The 18,271-nt window shown below is 44.5% G+C and overlaps 1 protein-coding gene across 1 annotated transcript in view; it reads left to right on the top strand.

Annotated features, from left to right (window-relative positions):
- Positions 1-668: 668 nt before the first annotated feature.
- wdr43 (WD repeat domain 43) overlaps positions 669-18,271 on the top strand; it is a 39,096-nt gene continuing 21,493 nt past the window's right edge. The window contains exons 1-10 of the mRNA XM_029623114.2: positions 669-903; positions 4,647-4,781; positions 9,352-9,473; positions 11,367-11,487; positions 12,177-12,295; positions 12,599-12,701; positions 13,106-13,170; positions 15,232-15,391; positions 15,973-16,059; positions 16,310-16,429. Of these exons, the coding sequence (XP_029478974.1) occupies positions 697-903; positions 4,647-4,781; positions 9,352-9,473; positions 11,367-11,487; positions 12,177-12,295; positions 12,599-12,701; positions 13,106-13,170; positions 15,232-15,391; positions 15,973-16,059; positions 16,310-16,429 (1,239 nt within the window). The 5' untranslated portion in view covers positions 669-696. The remainder of the gene's footprint in view (positions 904-4,646; positions 4,782-9,351; positions 9,474-11,366; positions 11,488-12,176; positions 12,296-12,598; positions 12,702-13,105; positions 13,171-15,231; positions 15,392-15,972; positions 16,060-16,309; positions 16,430-18,271) is intronic.

Below are 18,271 nucleotides of genomic sequence, written 5' to 3'. Positions count from 1 at the left end.
CGCTGTGTGCCAGAACGCAGCATAACTGACGAATTTACGAATGCTCAACACCAGTTGAATATGTCCGGTGTCAGTAAATTTAGGGGGAAAAAAATAATTACATTTTTGCCCGCAGCACAGTTACAGTCACCAACGCTCTGGATAACAAGAAAACAGCCTATCCAGCTCTGATTGGACCAGTAAAATTGTTTTGAGATGTTCTATCATTTGTGTCGACGTAGCTAACCATTTAGCTTGTTGTGATGGTCAGAATGCTCGGATCACTCCTACTCTTCCGCTCTGAATTTATGAACGCCCAGAGCGCACTCTGGCACCCCAGATTGAATTTACGAACATACGTAAAATGTCTAGCTAGTAATTTGTTATGATGGTAAGAGGTTGCATAGCAACAGCATCCATTTCCGGTAGAAAGGCGTAGCGCTAGTATGCTCAACTGAAAGGATACCGTTATTTTACTAAAATGAACTCATTAAGTATGTCGTATACAGTATGTTATTGTGGGTATTCGAAAACAGCTTGTACTCTTTCTTCGTCATTGAATACATATCTCTTCCCATTTTCACACTTTTAATTCTAACCACGCCCCAAAAATCTCACACTAACCAATGAAAAGTCTCCAACTGATGCACCAACGCGCCTGCTCTGTGGGCAATAAACACGTGGTTCTTGGCAATCCACGCAGACATTGGTTCAATAATGGCGGCTGATGGAGGTACTTTTTCTTTGGGGCTACCCTGCGTTTTCTCTCCAAAGTCACGTCAATACCTTGCTGTATGTGCTCAGGATGGCAGACTTCGTATTTGGAACACAGATATTAAAACACTTAATCAAGAATACGTGCCTTCAGCACACTTGAGTGCCACTTGTACCTGCATATCTTGGGGACCATGCCGAAAGGCCAAGGTATGTGTCGGGGGAGGCGTAAAGGCCCAGGCGTTCCTGCTAGTAAAACAACTTTCTGATAACTTTAATCCAATAAATGCATTTAGACTTGTGATGGAATTATATCTTAAGTCGTTTACAATTTTGTTGTGTGGTGTGTTGTATTTGCCACGTTTAGCTTGTTGAAACTAACGCTAGCTAACGTTACCTCCTGTCCTACAGGACGCACATGTTAGTTGCACATGGTGGTAGCCCCAAATTGCCACGAGTTCCTTGAATGTGTCTTGATTCAGACTAAGAACGACTAAGTCAAACAAATACATATAAGGACAGTTGCTTTTCAAATACTAACACAAATGTAAATAGCCAACCGTAAAGGGTTAGCTAACTAGATTAGAACAGCTAGCTAACGTTAGCTACCTATTCACCATGTGACGCAGATTTTGATTTCCAAATCCAATTTTGTAACGTTATTTTCCGTACCCCTCTAATGTATAACAACAATACACGACTGCGGAGTTATTTTCTTTGTCTTATTTTTTATGTCATTGAATTTGACCACAGTAATGCGTTTGTCTCGACCACGTTTACCCACCTTTAACTTGTTAGCTATCGTTTCACATACGTGTCAGATGGGAAACACTTCACGCCATTTCGATGCCGAAGTGCTTTTTCGTAGTAGGTTAGGATAATTTAAGCACCAGGTTAGAATAAATAACGTGGCAGGTTAGGAAACCGGATGAAGTTAGGAAAAGGGGTAGGGTTATCGAAAACTCTCGCCTTACCTTCTACGGAAATTACTTTAAATCGAGGCGTTCTGACAAGGGACGACAATCTATTTAACCTTACTTCCTTTAGTATGAATCTAGACAGCTACACGTTTAAAGTAAAACAGGTGTTAAGTAGGGGGGTGGCTATTCAAGTGACATGGTATTTAGTGTCACAATAAGAAACCGTTTTGACAACTTAATGATTTTGCAGTTGGCTTTTGTGGTCTAGTTACTGTGATTTCGGCTTCCTGTCAATGCAAGGGTTACCTGTAAGCAATGTCGACGATGAGTATTTCATGGCTCCCAACACCCAGGAAGCTCCGACTCAAACTTTCATTTGACAAGCTCCGCAAGCCTTCAATGTCAAAATAAGTTTGATACTCCCCATATATGGAATTTCCCTGAGCAACTATCATCATTTACTCCTGTTACAACTGACATGTACTTAAAAAAGGTATAGATACAAATTTACAAGCAACCGAAAAAGGACGTTTCGGCACCCCAAGGTGAATCACTCACCATGCACAGGTCAAATCAAATGTTATTGGTCCCATGCATGTGGTTAGCAGTGTAGCGAAGTGCTTCTACTTCTGACATTGCAGTAATATCTAACAATTCCCTAACAACTATCTAATACAGACAAATGTAAAGGGGTGAATGAGAAAATGTACGTATAAGTGGCGGCAGGGTAGCCTAGTGGTTAGAGCGTTGGACTAGTAAGGTTGTGAGTTCAAACCCCCGAGCTGACAAGGTACAAATCTGTCCCCTGAACAGGCAGTTAGTTAACCCACTGTTCCTAGGCCGTCATTGACAATAAGAATTTGTTCTTAACTGACTTGCCTGGTTAAATAAAGGTATAAAATAAAGTATATGAATGAGCGATGGCTGAGCTGCATAGTCATAGTGCAGTAGATGGTATAAAATACAGTATATACATATATTATATTATTAACATTTATTAAAGTGACCAGTGATTAGGTTTCAATGTAGGCAGCTGTTAGTGATTTTTTTTTTTTTTCAGTCTCGCTGTTCCCAGCTTTGATGCACCTGTACTGAACAGGCAGTGGCTTGGGTGGTTGTTGTCCTTGATCTTTTTGGCCTTCCTGTGACATCGTGTGCTGTGGGTGTCATGGAGGGCAGGTAGTTTGACCCCGGTGTCACCAAAAGCACTCACAAACTTCTACAGATGCACAATCGAGAGCATCCTGGCGGGCTGTATCACCGCCTGGTACGGCAACTGCTCCGCCCTCAACCGTAAGGCTCTCCAGAGGGTAGTGAGGTCTGCACAACGCATCACCGGGGGCAAACTACCTGCCCTCCAGGACACCTACACCACCCGATGTTACAGGAAGGCCATAAAGATCATCAAGGACATCAACCACCCGAACCACTGCCTGTTCACCCCGCTATCATCCAGAAGGCGAGGTCAGTACAGGTGCATCAAAGCTGGGACTGAGAGACTGAAAAACAGCTTCTATCTCAAGGCCATCAGACTGTTAAACAGCAATCACTAACATTGAGTGGCTGCTGCCAACACACTGTCATTGACACTGACCCAACTCCAGCCACTTTAATAATGGGAATTGATGGGAAATGATGTAAATATATCACTAGCCACTTTAAACAATGCTACCTTATATAATGTTACTTACCCTACATTATTCATCTCATATGCATATGTATATACTGTACTCTAGATCATCGACTGCATTCTTATGTCACTAGCCACTTTAACTATGCCACTTTGTTTACTTTGTCTACATACTCATCTCATATGTATATACTGTACTCGATACCATCTACTGTATGCTGCTCTGTACCATCACTCATTCATATATCCTTATGTACATATTCCTTATCCTCTTACACTGTGTATAAGACAGTAGTTTTGGAATTGTTAGTTAGATTACTTGTTGGTTATCACTGCATTGTCGGAACTAGAAGCACAAGCATTTCGCTACACTCGCATTAACATCTGCTAACCATGTGTATGTGACAAATACATTTTGATTTGATTTGGTGATGTGTTGTGCAGACCGCACCACACGCTGGAGAGCTTTGCGATTGAGGGCGGTGCAGTTGCCATACCAGGCTGTGATATAGCAAGACCGGAAGGTTGTCAGGGTTTTTAAATGTTGCATTTTTTTATTCAACCTTTTATTTAACTAGGCTAGTCAGTTAAGAACAAATTCTTATTTAACTGCCCTGTTCAAGGGCAGAACTAGATATGTTTACGTTGTCCGCTCGGGGATTTGATCTAGCAACCTTTCGGTTACTGGCCCAACACTAACCATTAGGCTATCTGCTGCCAAATTCCTTCAGCGTCCCGAGGTTGATGAGGCAATGTTGCGCCTTCTTTACGAGAATGTCTGTGTGGGTGGACCTTTTCAGTTTGTCCGTGCTGTGTACACAGAGGAACTTAACTTATCACCTTTGATGTGGATAGGGGGGTGCTCCCTCTGCTGTTTCCTGACGTCCACGATCATCTCCTTTGTTTTGTTGACGTTGAGTGAGAGGTTGGTCAGAATCTACAATGGCTCAATACATTGGAAGCACCGAATGCTTTTTATTTTCTTAGTTGCGTGCACATGGGGCGGCAGGGTAGCCTAGTGGTTAGAGCGTTGGACTAGTAACCAAAAGGTTGCAAGTTCAAATCCCTGAGCCGACAAGGTACAAATCTGTCGTTCTGCCCCTGAACAGGCAAGTTCACCCACTGTTCCTAGGCCGTCATTGAAAATAAGAATTTGTTCTTAACTGACTTGCCTAGTAAAAATAAAGGTAAAATAAAAAACCGTTTATATTTGTACCTGTATGCATTTCTAATGCACCGACACGGGGGTAGTTTCTACCCAAAGTCACTCAACAATCTAAATGGTTACATGACCAGCAAAACAGTGTTGCACCAAGGAAAATGAACGGTGTCCCTAGTTTTATCAGTCAGTTAAAAAAGTGAATTTAATAGTTAATATTGGCTAATGAGTATTTGTACTACAGGAGGGACCTCAACGGAAGAAGAGGAAATCAGAGGCAGGACAGGTGGAGAATCAGGTGGACCTGTTGGCTCTGGGCACGGCTGTGGGCAGCGTTATCATCTACAGCACAGTGAAAGGAGCACTGCACTGTACACTGGTAAGGAGTGGGATGTAGCGCCACTGTCTCTGACCATTTGGGGATGTACCAAAAATCATACAATTGAGAACTTCTAGTAGACCATATTGACTAGTAAAATGAAACATGTTGCCTGCATAATAGAAGACAATGTTTGCCTTATGGTTGGAAGTGTTACTTTATAGGTTTGGGCGGTGACCAGATTGTCATAACTTCATACTGACCTTATTGACCTTGTTCTTTTAACGCAACGTAACGTAAATCAACACTGCTAGCTAGCCAGCTAGCCCCGAATAGCAGCACAGTAGAAACCATTACACTCAACGGAACGACTTGATTAGTGTAGTGTCAACAACGCAGACACTGCCAGCTAGCCTACATAGTCAACAACGCAGCCTCTGCCAGCTAGCCTACTTCAGCAGTACTGTATCATTTTAATCATTTTAGTCAAGATTCTTGCTACGTAAGCTTAACTTTCTGAACACTCGAGACGTGTAGTCCACTTGTCATTCCAATCTCCTTTGCATTAGCGTAGCCTCTTGTGTAGCCTGTCAACTATGTGTCTGTCTATCCCTGTTCTCTCCTCTGCACAGACCATACAAACGCTCCACACCGCGTGGCCGCGGCCACCCTGATCTGGTGGTCCCAGCGCGCACGACCCACGTGGAGTTCCAGGTCTCCGGTAGCCTCTGGAACTGCCGATCTGCGGCCAACAAGGCAGAGTTCATCTCAGCCTATGCCTCCCTCCAGTCCCTCGACTTCTTGGCACTGACGGAAACATGGATCACCACAGACAACACTGCTACTCCTACTGCTCTCTCTTCGTCTGCCCACGTGTTCTCGCACACCCCGAGAGCTTCTGGTCAGCGGGGTGGTGGCACCGGGATCCTCATCTCTCCCAAGTGGTCATTCTCTCTTTCTCCCCTTACCCATCTGTCTATCGCCTCCTTTGAATTCCATGCTGTCACAGTTACCAGCCCTTTCAAGCTTAACATCCTTATCATTTATCGCCCTCCAGGTTCCCTCGGAGAGTTCATCAATGAGCTTGATGCCTTGATAAGCTCCTTTCCTGAGGACGGCTCACCTCTCACAGTTCTGGGCGACTTTAACTTCCCCACGTCTACCTTTGACTCATTCCTCTCTGCCTCCTTCTTTCCACTCCTCTCCTCTTTTGACCTCACCCTCTCACCTTCCCCCCCTACTTACAAGGCAGGAAATACGCTCGACCTCATCTTTACTAGGTGCTGTTCTTCCACTAACCTCATTGCAACTCCCCTCAAAGTCTCCGACCACTACCTTGTATCCTTCTCCCTCTCGCTCTCATCCAACACTTCCCACACTGCCCCTACTCGGATGGTATCGCGCCGTCCCAACCTTCGCTCTCTCTCCCCCGCTACTCTCTCCTCTTCCATCCTATCATCTCTTCCCTCTGCTCAAACCTTCTCCAACCTATCTCCTGATTCTGCCTCCTCAACCCTCCTCTCCTCCCTTTCTGCATCCTTTGACTCTCTATGTCCCCTATCCTCCAGGCCGGCTCGGTCCTCCCCTCCCGCTCCGTGGCTCAACGACTCATTGCGAGCTCACAGAACAGGGCTCCGGGCAGTTGAGCGGAAATGGAGGAAAACTCGCCTCCCTGCGGACCTGACATCCTTTCACTCCCTCCTCTCTACATTTTCCTCTTCTCTCTCTGCTGCTAAAGCCACTTTCTACCACTCTAAATTCCAAGCATCTGCCTCTAACCCTAGGAAGCTCTTTGCAACCTTCTCCTCCCTCCTGAATCCCCCCCCTCCCTCTCTGCAGATGACTTCGTCAACCATTTTGAAAAGAAGGTCGACGACATCCGATCCTCGTTTGCTAAGTCAAACGACACCGCTGGTTCTGCTCACACTGCCCTACCCTGTGCTCTGACCTCTTTCTCCCCCTCTCTCCAGATGAAATCTCGCGTCTTGTGACGGCCGGCCGCCCAACAACCTGCCCGCTTGACCCTATCCCCTCTCTTCTCCAGACCATTTCCGGAGACCTTCTCCCTTACCTCACCTCGCTCATCAACTCATCCCTGACCGCTGGCTACGTCCCTTCCGTCTTCAAGAGAGCGAGAGTTGCACCCCTTCTGAAAAAACCTACACTCGATCCCTCCGATGTCAACAACTACAGACCAGTATCCCTTCTTTCTTTTCTCTCCAAAACTCTTGAACGTGCCGTCCTTGGCCAGCTCTCCCGCTATCTCTCTCAGAATGACCTTCTTGATCCATATCAGTCAGGTTTCAAGACTAGTCATTCAACTGAGACTGCTCTTCTCTGTATCACGGAGGCGCTCCGCACTGCTAAAGCTAACTCTCTCTCCTCTGCTCTCATCCTTCTAGACCTATCGGCTGCCTTCGATACTGTGAACCATCAGATCCTCCTCTCCACCCTCTCCGAGTTGGGCATCTCCGGCGCGGCCCACGCTTGATTGTGTCCTACCTGACAGGTCGCTCCTACCAGGTGGCGTGGCGAGAATCCGTCTCCACACCACGTGCTCTCACCACTGGTGTGTCCCCAGGGCTCTGTTCTAGGCCCTCTCCTATTCTCGCTATACACCAAGTCACTTGGCTCTGTCATAACCTCACATGGTCTCTCCTATCATTGCTATGCAGACGACACACAATTAATCTTCTCCTTTCCCCCTTCTGATGATCAGGTGGCGAATCGCATCTCTGCATGTCTGGCAGACATATCAGTGTGGATGACGGATCACCACCTCAAGCTGAACCTCGGCAAGACGGAGCTGCTCTTCCTCCCGGGAAGGACTGCCCGTCCCATGATCTCGCCATCACGGTTGACAACTCCATTGTGTCCTCCTCCCAGAGCGCTAAGAACCTTGGCGTGATCCTGGACAACACCCTGTCGTTCTCAACTAACATCAAGACGGTGGCCCGTTCCTGTAGGTTCATGCTCTACAACATCCGCAGAGTACGACCCTGCCTCACACCGAAGCGGCGCAGGTCCTAATCCAGGCACTTGTCATCTCCTTACTGCAACTCTTGGTGAATGCTGGATTACTGCAACTCGCTGTTGGCTGGGCTCCCTGCCTGTGCCATTAAACCCCTACAACTCATCCAGAACGCCGCAGCCCGTCTGGTGTTCAACCTTCCCAAGTTCTCTTACGTCACCCCGCTCCTCCGCTCTCTCCACTGGCTTCCAGTTGAAGCTCGCATCCGCTAAAAGACCATGGTGCTTGCCTACGGAGCTGTGAGGGGAACGGCACCTCAGTACCTCCAGGCTCTGATCAGGCCCTACACCCAAACAAGGGCACTGCGTTCATCCACCTCTGGCCTGCTCGCCTCCCTACCACTGAGGAAGTACAGTTCCCGCTCAGCCCAGTCAAAACTGTTCGCTGCTCTGGCCCCCAATGGTGGAACAAACTCCTCACGACGCCAGGACAGCGGAGTCAATCACCACCTTCCGGAGACACCTGAAACCCCACCTCTTTAAGGAATACCTAGGATAGGATAAAGTAATCCCTCTCACCCCCCTTAAAATATTTAGATGCACTATTGTTCCACTGGATGTCATAAGGTGAATGCACCAATTTGTAAGTCGCTCTGGATAAGAGCGTCTGCTAAATGACTTAAATGTAAATGTAAATGTTCCACACTGGGATATTTGGTAACACCGCCACTGAACACAAGGGGTGCTGTTTTCAATCCATACTTGTACTCTGTAATCTGACATGTTAGCAATGCTAAAATCCCATAGAGAATGTTAAATGCCAATGAACGCATTGCTAACATTTTGTACGGTTTCTGACCTAAACTAAAAGTAACAAAAATGCTAGTTTCCTGAATGCACAAAACAAATATTAGCTGGTAGGGATCTTAATCCAGCAAGGTATTCTCTGCTGTTACCGAGTGAATGCTTAATTTTGAAAGAAGCTAACCCCATAGCTAGGTAACGATCTACAAAGTTACCTAACCAAATGCACAACTGCAGAGCATTTAGCACATTTTAAACACTTAACTTAGTAGTTGTGAGCTATGTAGCTTGCAAACATTTAGTTGGGAATTCCATGCTGTAATTAGATCACCTGTTGCTGTTCAACAGTGAGTGATTCACAAGGCTCCCGACTCTAGTTGTGATTGTAAACAAACACCCCTTGACTGTAATCTTCATAATGTGACAGGTGAAATGAAGAACATTATGTTTATCTCCTAACGTATTGCACTGCAGGTATTTACTTAAAAAGTAACTACAAATATTCACATTTATTAAACTTAAACCATAGGAATATTTTCTAGGAATATTTATGTCTGTTGCGTTAAGCTAATTCGTGTCAGTTGATGATTATGCTCCCTCATGCGGGATGGGGAGTCACTAGAGGTTAAACCATCCTGTGGCTTTTTCTAAATGCCACAGGATTTATGCCATGTTCTATAATATGCTGCGGTGACATGTCATTTCACAACGTTTTTACCCTCAATCGTGCATATCGGATACCATGAAGTTAGTGAAACATCTGGTACTGTTTTTATTCCAATTGTGAACCCTATGAATTTTTCTCAATGTTCTATCACACTATCAAAGAATATTGTTGACATCTGCTCTTTCCCAGGACGGAAGTCACAGTGGTGTGGTGAACTGTGTGCAGTGGCACCCTGAGGACTGCCTGCTGTACAGTGGCTCAGACGACACACACATCGTAGAGTGGGACCTACAGACGGGCAAGGCGCGCTGGTGGGTACCGGTCGGTGGTGGGGAAATCGAATAAAACTGGTTTAAACCAAAAAAGGGTTTTCTCTGCGACAGTCCTCCATGGTTCAGCAGTAACACCTTTTGTGGTGATGAAGGGTCTGTTTTACACCGGATTTGTCTCGCTGTAGGAATGTGTTACATACACAATCCAATGTGCATTTCAAGTCTGATGGCGCTTCAACCTTATTTACATTTAAGTAGGTAGCCAGACTTGCATGAGCCTTGGCATAACTGCTCATAGGTGCAGGATAATTTCGATAGAAAATGGTGGTCCTGGCTTTTTGACCCGGTTAACTTAAATTCACTGGTTGCTGATTGAAGTCTTGGAGTGCATAAGCTTACACGGTCTCAGCAGTATTGTCAGGAATAATTATTGTTGACTAATTAGGCCACTCATTGCTATATAGTGTCTTTTGGCAGATGAGGTCCTACTCATGCTCACACACTTGTCAGATTGAATTTGGTGGAAAGTATAGAGGTCAGTGTATATCTGCAATACAAATCTCTGGGGGGGAGGGGGGGTTGTAATTACATGCATCCTAAAACAGAAGCATGTCTGTTCTAAATATATTCCCAAATAAATGCATTCTTGTTTTTGTGTATTGTTGTGTGCGCTGAACTTACATGCACAATTGTTGCTGACACGCCAATGTTCAGATGAAGGGAATTCAAATGCCCACCACCGCTTCGCTCAACTCGGTGTGTAGCCTACTCTAGCAACTGGCAAAAGTAATTCAATACTAGTGTTGCCTTTTTTTGCCATGTAATGTTAACAAAATCCGACAACCCCATAGCAAAATAGTTTACCTATTTAATTATTTGCCTTATTGTGTGTTCTGTGAGAAATATTCTTCTCGAGGCGCATTCAAGTTTCCAGAGCCATAGGGAGGGAAACATGTATTAGATCAAAATAAGTATATAATTATTGATGTATAGTAATAACAATCGGGATGTTGTGTCAATGGGAAAATGCAGGATATTTTATAGCCACTATTCTGCATCAGTTGGGTTACAGCCGATGATTCTTATTGCTTATAGAACATTTATTAATATAGACCAGTGCTCTCCAACACTGTTCCTGGAGCACTACCATCCTGTGGGTTTTCATTCCAACCTTAATCTAGTGCACGTGGTTCTATTAATTAGCTGGTTGATAAGATGAATCAGGTTAGTTATAACTATGGTTGGAGTGAAGCCACACGAGGGTAGCTCTCTAGTAACTGGGAGAGCCCTGCTTTCGACCATCATATTCAACTCTGGGCCCTGAAGCCAGTTCCACAGCTTTTTTTCATCCCAACTTTAATCAGGGACTGATTTTAGATCTGGGATACCAGGTCAATTAATTATCAGGTAGAACCCAAAATCAGAAGGTTCTGGGCCTCGTAGGGTAAGTGTTAAATACCCCTGATATAGACTTTATAGGCTATATGCATGGTCCAATATGTTAAAAGCCATTGTTATTAGTCTCATTTTTTTAGGTGGAAATTGTATTTTACATGGTGTCAGTGTTATATTTCCATTCAGTTGGGAGTAGAATGAATGTCCCTCTAAAAAGTCACCAGAACTGAGCTTCTCAGATCCTGGGGAGGACCCCAGACCCCTTAAGCAAGGGGATTGGAATTGGATTAACTCTGTTAAATGTACATATGATCCTCTTTCTCGCAAAGCAAAATGGTGTTGACGTTCTTGCATGAAAGGGGTGGTCAACTTGGCCCCAGACAATCGATCTGAGATTGGCCCACGTTTCAGTCATCGGATATTTCCCCCCGCACTGTAAAAATGTTTAAGAAAATGTTTGGACATGAGTGAAAGGGTTGGAATTATGGATTTCTTCCTCTATTTTATAGAAGGCCCATAATTTTTTCTTCTCCACAGTAAGTGGAAGGCTGATCGTGCCCCAGTGACCAGTCTGTGTGTGAGTCCGGATGGCAAGCTGCTGCTCTCAGCGGGACATACCATCAAGATGTGGGACCTCGAGACCAAGGAGGTGTACCGGGTAAAAGGCACTGCTTGGTCAATCTGATGTCTGCATTGGCCATGCATCATTTACGGTCATACGGCCTCTGCAGATGTCAGGGCGTTCCTACCACTACTTGTCAAGGAAGCGTGTTTGTACAGGACCTCCCGTCCACACCTACTGTCAACCAATCATGTCAATATGGAGCCCTCTGCATTGTTACAAAATTTGAGGCACTCAGCCATGGGGTTATGAGCTTGACTTGACCTCACACCCTCCATACAAAGCCTCGGAACACATTTTATGATCAAGCATAAATGTTGCTTTTATTAAGTGGATCTTGCCCAGACTGCATACGCAGCAGTTACGTGGCAGACACTCACATGAATTTGTCATGCTATTATGCAGGGTAGCTGACAGGCCTAAGGTCCTTACACTTATACTTTCATGTAGCAGATGCATTTACACCCCCGTAACAGTAAATTTCAAACAGATCCATAAGTAATTGGGTCGTGTTCAGTTGTCACCAAATGGATGAAAAGAGTAAGCAGCTCAGGTGTAGTACCTGGACATTGCCAACAAGAGGACCACCTCTTCATCAGCCTTTTTCATTGTGTGCCCTAATGAACATGAGCCAGTTCAGTGATTACCTCAGATTCCCCTGTCTTTGGATCAAGATGTTTTCTCCAAACTTACACCTCCCACCTGTTTTCTCCCTCCTCCATCAGAAGTTCACAGGTCACTCCACAGCGGTGACGACCCTGCGCTTCGCCACCACACGCCCCCCGGATAGTAACGGCCTCTACTTCCTCTCCGGCGCGGCCCACGACAGACTCCTCAGCGTGTGGTGAGTAATGAACGCCACAGCGCTTCTCTCAATAGACCCACAATACACAGGGGTTGTTTTGTGTTGCATGTGATATGAAGTGTCATGTCAGTTTCTTACAAAATACTCCCTTACAAAAAAATAAACAGACCTGTCATTTGTCTTGACAGTCTGATTAAATAAAGAACAAGTGTTTTGATTTCTAGTGTTCACTTGCTATCAAGAACTCAAGGTTAAATGAACAAAGCAAAGCCAACTGGTTTGTCTTTGGGCTGACTCGTGTGCTGTGTATACGCTACATATTCATGTCTGTCCACCCCTTAGGCAAGTCCGGGAGGACGGCAAGGACAAGAACTCAGTGGTGTCCTTCAACCTGACTGACGAGCCTCACCACATAGACCTCTTCACCTCCAACAGCAAGGAAGAGGTGAGATGGCTGTGCTTCACTGGAGGTTATTTGGAGTAGGGTGTTAGTTTTGCCTAAACAAGTGCCAGCTGAAGTTAGCCAAACATTCCCCAGTGGAAAAATAGTGTCGCGCTTAAGCGCACTCATTGTGGAAGGCTTTCGTTTTGTCTCGCTGTCTGAATCTCTCCCATTGTCAGCACGGTGTGACCTGGCCAAATGACTAAGATGAGACCTAAGGGGACCATTGACCCGATCATTTGTTAGAGGGGAGGTGGTGGTTGACCAAGCTTGGTCTCTTGTGCCTCCCTTGGTTCAAGACATTCCTTAATAACGGGATGTGCAGGTTGTCCAAGATAATGGTGTAGGGGCTGATTTGGGACTGGACCGCTAAGACACATGCCTAATCCAATTTCTCCTTCTCTTAGGTGTTGAGGCTAGCAGTGGTGTGTAAAGACGGCCAGCTTCATCTCTTTGAGCATTTTTTGAACGGGTGAGTTTAAAAACCCTCATCCTCGTGTTCAAGTTGATTTACTAACACATAATATTACCCTGTCACTGGGCAAGGCGCTGTCTTTCTTATGGCACAGTCTTATATCTGGCAGGGGAAGAGTGAACGAGTCCATGTTCATCCCAGTCATCTCTATTCAGTGAGGAAAAAGGCTGGTTCATGCTATGGGCACAGACTTATGACAAATGGCAATTTTAGTAGTGATGTAGGGTGAAGGGAACAATATATCACTCTTGAATCCCATCAAGTGGTGACCAAACCATTATTTAAATACACTTTTTTTTTATTGAACCTATATTTAACTAGGCAACTCAGTTAACGGGATCGATTTGACAAAGGCCAGTGAGGGTGCAGGGCGCCAAATTCAAAACAACAAATCTCATTAAAATTCCTCAAACATAAGTATTATACACCATTTTAAAGATACACTTGTTGTTAATCCCACCAGTGTCCGATTTCAAAAAGGCTTTACGATGAAAGCATACCATGCGATTATGTTAGGTCAGCACCTAGTCACAAACACAGCCATTTTCCAGCCAAAGGGAGTAGTCACAAAAAGAAGAAAGAAAATTAATCACTAACCTTTTGATGTTCTTCATCAGATGGCACTCATAGGACTTCATGTTACACGATACATCTATGTTTTGTTCGATGACGTTCATATTTATATCCAAAAATCGGTCTACATTGGCGCGTTTTGTTCAGTAATGTTTTACCTCCAAACATCCAGGGATTTTGCAGAGAGCCACATCAATTTACAGAAATGCTCATCATAAACATTGTTGGAAGATACAAGTGTTATGCATGGAATTAAATATATACTTCTCCTTAATTAATACAACCGCTGTGCCAGATTTCAAAAAAGCTTCATGGCAAAAGCACACCATGCGATAATCTGAGTACAGTGCTCAGCCTCCAAACAGATATCCGCCATGTTTGTTGTGTCAATAAAAGTCAGAAATAGCGTTGTAAATATTCACTTACCTTTGATGGTCATCGGAATGCACTCCCAGGAATCCCAGTTCCACAATAAATGTTTGTTTTGTTCGATAAGTCCATTTATGTCCAAATACCTCCTTTTGGTCGTGTTTAGTCCAGTAATCCAAATGCACAAAGCACGAGCACTAATTCGAGACAAAGTCAAACAAGTTCTATTACAGTTCGTAGAAACATGTCAAACGATGTATGGAATCAATCTTTAGAATGTTTTTATCATAAATCTTCAATAGTTTCAGCTAGACAATTCCTTTCATTTTAGAAATGAAAAGCAACAGAGCTCGTGCTCCGTGACTAAACTAATGGCTTTCTGCCAGACCCCTGATTCAAACGGCTCTTATTTGCTCCCCCTTCATAGTAGAAGCCTGAAAGAAGGTTCTAAAGACTGACCTCTAGTGGAAGCTTTAGGAAGTGCAATATGACCCCATTACACTTCATATTGGAAAGGCAATCACTTGAAAAACTACAAACCTCCGATTTCCCACTTCCTGGTTTGAAGTTTTTTTCTCAGGTTTTGGCCTGCCATATGATTTCTGTTATACTCAGACATCATTCAAACAGTTTAAGAATCTGTTTTCTATCCTAATATGCTAATAATAATATATCTTAGCTTCTGGGCACGCTTTTCATCCGAACGTGAAAACGGCGCCCCCCGGCCATAAGAAGTTAAGAACAAATTCTTATTTACAATGACAGCCAAACCCCGACCACGCTGGGCCATTTGTGTGCCGCCCTATTCACAATCATGGCCGGTTGTGATGCAGCCTGGATTCGAACCAGGGTGTCTGTAGCGAAGCCTCTATCACTGAGATGCAGTGCCTTAGACCGCTGCACCACTTGGGAGCCCACATTATTCACACAGCGGGTGTTTTTCATTGATCAAGCTTAATTGAACATTTTCAGCGCAGTATTTATAAATTATTATATAGTACTGACAACTGATACATTTCTCTAGTTCTGTCATTTTAGTATTGGTACACATTACATGGCACACTTCTTTGATACCTATGTCATGTTCATTAATGAATATTATTGTTTCCTCTGTAGGCCCTGTAAGAAGCCCCTGTCCCCGTTGTGTACAGTGCAGATGACTGGGGTGGGGGACAGCCCCATTCCCGTTCCCCTGTTGGCTGCGGCCCTCACTATAGACACACACAGCTTGCTGCTGGCCTACGGCAACCACTTGCAGCCTGTCATGGAGAGAGTGGTGAGTTGAATTCATACATGTGTTGTATACTCCAGTGTGCAATTATTCTAACCTTTTCAAAAATGACTCACAGTTGAATGTTCTAGCTAATAAATGTTTTGTTTTAAATCTAGGCTGATGACAAAACTCTAGCAATGTCCCTGACTTGAGCGTCATATTGGCTTTTCAATATACAGTTAACACTTAAGGAATGTTTTTGATTTGGTTTGTACACTTCGCCACAAATATTTAGGTTAGAGGCGAAATGTGAGTAGGTAGACCTTACGGAATATTCTGCAAAATGCTTCCTGTTCAGAGTGGTGGGGTTAAATGCAGATGACAGATTTCAATTGAATGTGTTCAGTTGTTCAACTGAGTAGGTATCCCCCCGTCCCTTCCTGCCATTACGCACAGACATACTGTCTTACTCGGTCAGTAGTATGAAGTGTCGTTTCACTCCTTCCTCACGGCAAGTGCTGTCCTGTTCCTCACCCAGTCAACGGAGGAGTGAATACGTTGTACCACAGCAGATATAATTATAGAAATGTATAGTGCTTTATATTTAAATTATTTTTACTGTAACTGACTGTCCCCTCCTTAAGGAGGTGAACACGGCAGAGAGACATGTTTGCCTGACCCGTGATGTCCACACCACCCTCTCCCTCACCATGGAAACCACAGTCTCCAAGGTAATTCCCAGCGGCAGCAATTTAGTTTTATTTACTGTTCTGAGCAACTGGACCAGTGGTATGGCACGATACTGTTGCGTTGCTCAATTAAGTGACAATAATCAGAGCATGAGTTTAAACACACCCCTGATCCCTGAAAGCTTGCATTGTTGTTTTCAAAAATGTACATGTTGATTGGGAAATGGGTCATTGAAGTTGAGTGGTTTGTTTGGTAAAAATGGAAAAACAGTGACATACTCTCTTGTTACAGGTGAAAACCCCAGTAGTTAATGCCAAGAGCAAAGTTGTCGTCCCTGGGCTTCCCGGTCACCAAGCGCCGGTCAAAGGAGCCCTGGGATCCGAGAAGAGAAAGGGCACAGATGCCAAAGAGGTATTGTCTTGCATACACCTCAACCAAGACCAACTTGGCCTTTCAAGGTTGAACACTGAGTGTTTCTTGCTCGAATACCTGACTCCAACTTGCCTTTCAACTCTGTTGGCGATAGCAATAAAAACCTTGACTTAAGATGAATATTTGAAGTCATCTCTAAAAACCCAGAACTTAAATCTTGTGTAATTGTCAGATGCTCTATAAAGTTATGGGGGTAGGCGTCTGTTGAAGGTACTAGAATGAGAAGCGGAAGCAGGACAGTAGCTCCATCGCGTCTCTTTGCAAGTCTATGTGCCAAATGTACCCTCACTTTCAGAAATGATGCAAACACCTGCGGAATTGTGATTTGTACTAATCACCGAGGATAAATCTGCACACGACAGCAGTTCCTCGTTAAAACATCTGTTGGTTAAATTGATGGGATCATTCATGCGTAAAATGTATGCACGCATTACTAAGACCCTTTGGATAAAAAAAAAAGTCTTAAAGGGAATATATTAGGGATGCAACTATTCACCGATACGCATCGGTTGCCGACTCAAATGATTTAAGATACTCAAACCAATCGAAATGCAGAGGTCAGAAAAATACTCAAATGACGAATCGCTGATTCACAATCATTTTTTTTTTCTCCATATTCATTTCTACCTTCCGAAAATACCTTGTGACAACTGATGCGTCCTCTCCTTCACTGTCAAATAAGAATGCATCTGTTGACAGCCATTGCGCTTACAAGTACATTTTACCTGCCAAAAAAACCCAGGGAATATCAGTAGCCCAGCGTCGCACACTGCCTAACATAGGATGCCTGTTCCAGAGCTCACATCTGCGGGGCACATTCCACAGATTCCATCCCTAAGTTTAAACGGCAAATTCTCTCCAACAAGAGTGGTCTGAAAAGTTATGAACAGTATTTGGGCCCTAAGAAATAGAAGTGGCGCAGGCAGGAGGGTACACATGCGGAGGGCTCCGCATAGGTCCGTATTGACATGATTGGTTGACGGTAGGTGGGGGCGGTTCATCCTGTCTAAACAATACTCACTGACAACATGGAAGAACTTTGACTAAAGGTTATCAAAACAAGGCCCCATAAAACATCTTCATGACACCTCGTGTAGGGATTCAAAGACACAAAAATGTGTTAGAACACCTGGAAAGAGATCGGGGATTGCTTCCTGTTCAGGATAGGGCTGATTTAAGGTTATACTACAAACCATTACATGGACTTGCTCCTACCCATCTCTCAGATTTAGTCCTGCCGTACATACAGTGCATTCAGAAAGTATTCAGACACTTTACTCAGTAATTTGTTGAAGCACCTTTGGCCGTGATTACAGCCAAAGAGTATGACGCTACAAGCTTGGCACACCTGTATTTGGAGAGTTTCTCCCATTCTCTGCAGACCCTCTCAAGCTCTGTCAGGTTGGATGGGGAGCGCTGCTGCACTGTTTGCTGGTCTCTCCAGAGATGTTTGCTCGGGCTCACTTCCTGGACACTTCAAGACTTGTCCCAAAGCCACTTCTGCATTGTCTTGGCTGTGTGCTTCAGGTCGTTGTCCTGTTGGAAGGTGAACCTTTGCCCCAGTCTAAGGTCCTGAGCAGGTTTTCATCAAGGATCTCAGTACTTTGCTCTGTTCATCTTTTCCCCTCGATCCTGACTAATCTCCCAGTCCCTTCTGCTGAAAAACATCCACCACAGCATGATGCTGCCACCATGCTTCACCATAGGGATGGTGCCAGGTTTCCTCTAGAATACCAAGCATCACATCAGCCCAACAAGTTCAGTCTTGGTTTTATCAGACCAGAGAATCTGCACCTTTAAGTGTCTTCTGGGAAACTCCAA

This window comes from Oncorhynchus nerka, linkage group LG28 (genome assembly GCF_034236695.1).
Source record: "Oncorhynchus nerka isolate Pitt River linkage group LG28, Oner_Uvic_2.0, whole genome shotgun sequence".
Classification (NCBI taxonomy): Eukaryota; Metazoa; Chordata; class Actinopteri; order Salmoniformes; family Salmonidae; genus Oncorhynchus; species Oncorhynchus nerka.
This window is presented reverse-complemented; position numbering and strand designations above follow the sequence as displayed.